Genomic DNA, 3701 nt, shown 5'->3' with positions numbered 1-3701 from the left:
CAGCCGGCATAGGCTGACCCCCCTCCCTCTGACCACCCCCTCCCCTTGACCAACCCTCCTTCCCTCCCCCCAAGAACGAGTATAAAAGGACTAGCGCAACGCGAGGGAGCTCAGTATCAGAGTCTCCCAGCCCTGATGAAGCAAACTGCAACGCTTGCGAAACGTCGGCACCACACTGCAAACGGACGCGGCAACCATCCGGAAGCCATGAAGACTAAAGAAGACAACAGCCGCGAAAGCCTGAAAGCCAAATAACTAATGTTCGAGTTCCGCTCCGATTCGACATCGTGGCGCGATCTCTGGTCGCTCATCGCTGCGGGTCGCGCCGCGATGCTTTCGTGCGTCGCGTCCTCGAACTCGCACCGTTTGGACGCGTGCTCCGCGTGTGATCGGACAACCGGCGGGTCTCGGGCTTTCACCCATTTGCTAGCTGGATCGCGTGAGCTTTTCCACCAATCAAGCTTCGCTTCATGTTTCGCGCGATCGCGGAACCGTTCGTGATCGAGTCAGTCGCTCTGTAAGACCGAGGCAGCAGCCATCTCCGCGAATCACTCCCTGAGGCCCGTAGTCCGTCTCGCTACTGCGTGTGCCCGCTACGGATTGTGCGTTAGATCCAGTGACTCCAGCGGAGGTCACTGGACTTGCCGTATTACTCGCGTATTACTAATTGTCAGTGATTAATTGTGGTGTACCCGAAAACACAGTCGCGTGTGAAGGTGTAATCACTCCGGGGTCGGACACCCCCCCCCCTTTTTGCATCAGCGGCTGTTCGCGAGCGCGAGTTTCCCCCTGCCCGCGACAAGAACACCGTCAGCGCGAACAAGATCTTCCGATCGGTAGGGCGATTATTTGTCGTCCGGCAAGATTTCCGTCGCGCCGTATGAAGCAGGAGTTACGGGAAACTTGAAAATTTCCGCCTCCGGTATTTGCAGCTGCTGGTGCCTCTGTGCGGGGTGATTCGAGCCCATGCTCCGACTTTCACCGTTGACTTTGGATAATAAATATTTCTGTTTCTCGAAGTCGGTTCAATATCACCCTCTCTGTGTGTGATTTAATCGTTGCTCGACTCCCACTGTGAATTCTCGAATTCGCGCTACGCTTTCTCCGCGCTCAGCGCTGAGTGGTTCCGGCGTTCTGGAGCGCGGTTGTTGGTCAGCGGAACCCGCGACCCCGCGCTAACATTGTTGGTCCTTCGAGCCGGATCGTGAGATTGCGTGTGGGAGTTCTTCAACGATTACCTTCGACGACTTTGCTGGTGGATTGCTAATCGACCATCATGAGCGACATTCTCGCCAAACAGAATGTTCTGCAGCGCTCGATCGAGCGGGCGCTTGAGAACTTCAAGAAAGTCGGGAAGGCCAATCTCACCCCCGCGAAGATTCGCACTCGGATGAGTGCGCTGCAGGCCAACTGGACGCTTTACCAGGACGGCCATGCCCACCTGCTGACGGCGGTTGCTGAGCCTGCGCGGGCTTCCCTGGCCTATTTCCACGAAAATCAGTTTGATGCCACCGAGGATCTCTACCAGACGACCTGGGAATACATGACTGAATGCCTAGAGGAGATCGAGCCGGTCGTAAGCCCCAGCCATTCCCTCGATACAAGCGTTGTTCGCTCGGATATTTCCGCGTTATCGATCTCGCAGCTTCCTCAAATTCGTCTCCCCTCCTTCGACGGGAATTATGCAGAGTGGGAGTCATTTCGCGACCGATTTAACGCGCTGATAATTCAGAATAAGTCTCTCGGTGATTTCGCGCGCATGCATTACCTCGCGTCTTCGCTAAAAGGGAAGGCGCTCGATTGTTTGAACAATATCGCTGTCACTGCTGACAATTTCCCCATCGCTTGGCGAACGGTGACCGCGCGATTCGAGAATAAAAGGCGAATCATTGCTTCTCATTTCTCATCATTACTCGGGTTGACCGGCCTAGCTCGCGAGTCCGCCTCCGAGTTGCAAAGTTTGTGCGACAAGGTGGATATTGCCGTCGCATCGCTCAGAGGTCTCGATCGTTCGCCCAGCGACCTGTGGAACGATTTCCTCGTTCATTTACTCTCGCAAAATTTAGATCCCGCTTCGCGAAAGGCGTGGAACCTTAAAACGAGTGATACTGACTCTCCTCCTACGTACGCGGAGCTTGTTCGCTTTCTCTCCATCAGAGTTCGCGCGCTCGAAGAATGCCACCCGACGGCTAACGCGAAATCGCCGAAAGCCTCGACTTCGTCTCGCGTGCATGTCGCGAATGCGTCCGCCTCGCCGGCGGCGACTTGCCCGTTGTGCAAGGCGCGTCATTACTTGAGCGCGTGCTCAAAATTCGTCGGACAGAATCCGAGTCAACGCCGTGACACTGTCAAGAAGCTTAAGCGCTGTTTCAATTGCCTCAGCGCTTCTCATGCAGCTAATGATTGCAAAAGTCAGTATACGTGTCGAATCTGTCAAAAGCGACATCATTCAATGCTCCACCTTGACTCGAATTCTGATCCGACTGCAGCCGCTCCCTCGACGATTGTCGCCCCATCGGCGCCATCCGTCACGCCCACCAGTGAGGTGACATCCTTACTTGCGGCTGCAAGACCGCATTCTCGTGCGCGGGTTTTACTTGCCACCGCGAGAGTCAGGATTGATGCCGGCTCTAGTCGCACGATGATCGTGCGAGCCTTGATTGACCAAGGATCAGAGGCGACCTTTATCTCCGAATCACTAGCTCAAAGTTTACGCGCTAAACGAATTCGGATGCCAACTACAATTTCCGCCGTTGGTGGAGTTCAGCTCGGCACTGTTCGACACGCTGCAGACATCACGGTTTCTCCCGCAACGTCTTCGGCTCCGTCGCTTTCAACCACGGCTCTCATTCTCTCGTCGTTGACATCTTATGCTCCGAGAAGAGTGTCCGACATTTCCACCCTCGCGCATCTATCAGGCCTATCCTTGGCTGACCATGATCCCACCGGATCCGATCCGATTCACGTCATACTAGGTGCTGACTTATACAGCAGTCTCATTCTTGACGGAATCAAAAGGGGTGAGGCCGGACAGCCTTTCGCTCAAAATTCTATCTTCGGATGGATTATTTCGGGTCCGCTCGAATCCAGCGTTTCCTCAAGCTCAGCGCATATGCATCTGACTGTGCATCATTGCCTTCCATTGAGCGACCTGAGCAGCGACCTCACTCGTTTCTGGGAAGTGGAGGAAGTCCCGCCTTCTCACGGTAGTGCGCCGCACGATGAGCAATGCGAGGCTCATTTCCGCGCTACGCACACTCGGGCTAACGACGGCAGATACATCGTTCGCCTACCATTTAAGACGGGTCCTCCTATTGATATCGGTCAATCTCGGCAGGCGGCGGCACGACTGTGTCGTTCGCTGTCGCGTCGCTTTATCACGCAACCGACGTTAAAGGGCGAGTACAGCGCCTTTATGCGTGAGTACGAAGAACTCGGGCATATGCGTCGTATTCCGGAGCCTCACGATGCGTCGCGGCCACCCGTTTATATTCCGCATCATCCCGTATTTCGATCTGATAGTGTCACATCTCATTTGCGTGTCGTCTTCAATGCTTCGAGCAAAACGTCCAACGGGACGTCTTTAAATGATCACCTACTCGCGGGTCCAAAATTGCAAACGGAGCTGCCCGCTATTCTTCTACAGTGGCGACAATTTCGATACGTCTATTCAGCTGATATCGCGAAAATGTATCGGCAGA

General features: G+C 54.7%; 1 protein-coding gene across 1 annotated transcript; it reads left to right on the top strand.

Moving 5' to 3' along the window:
* Positions 1-1276: 1276 nt before the first annotated feature.
* On the top strand, positions 1277-3690 carry LOC105568461 (the record flags this gene model as incomplete). Its single annotated transcript, XM_012024163.1, has 1 exon — positions 1277-3690. A coding segment is annotated over exon 1 (2414 nt), but the record flags the coding sequence as incomplete, so codon positions are not given.
* Positions 3691-3701: the final 11 nt, after the last annotated feature.

The sequence above is a fragment of the Vollenhovia emeryi genome, unplaced genomic scaffold (assembly GCF_000949405.1).
Source record: "Vollenhovia emeryi isolate VEMERY1.0 unplaced genomic scaffold, V.emery_V1.0 DF942540.1, whole genome shotgun sequence".
Lineage (NCBI taxonomy): Eukaryota > Metazoa > Arthropoda > Insecta > Hymenoptera > Formicidae > Vollenhovia > Vollenhovia emeryi.
Note: the sequence above shows the minus strand (reverse complement) of the source record. Positions and strands in the feature narration are given on the sequence as shown.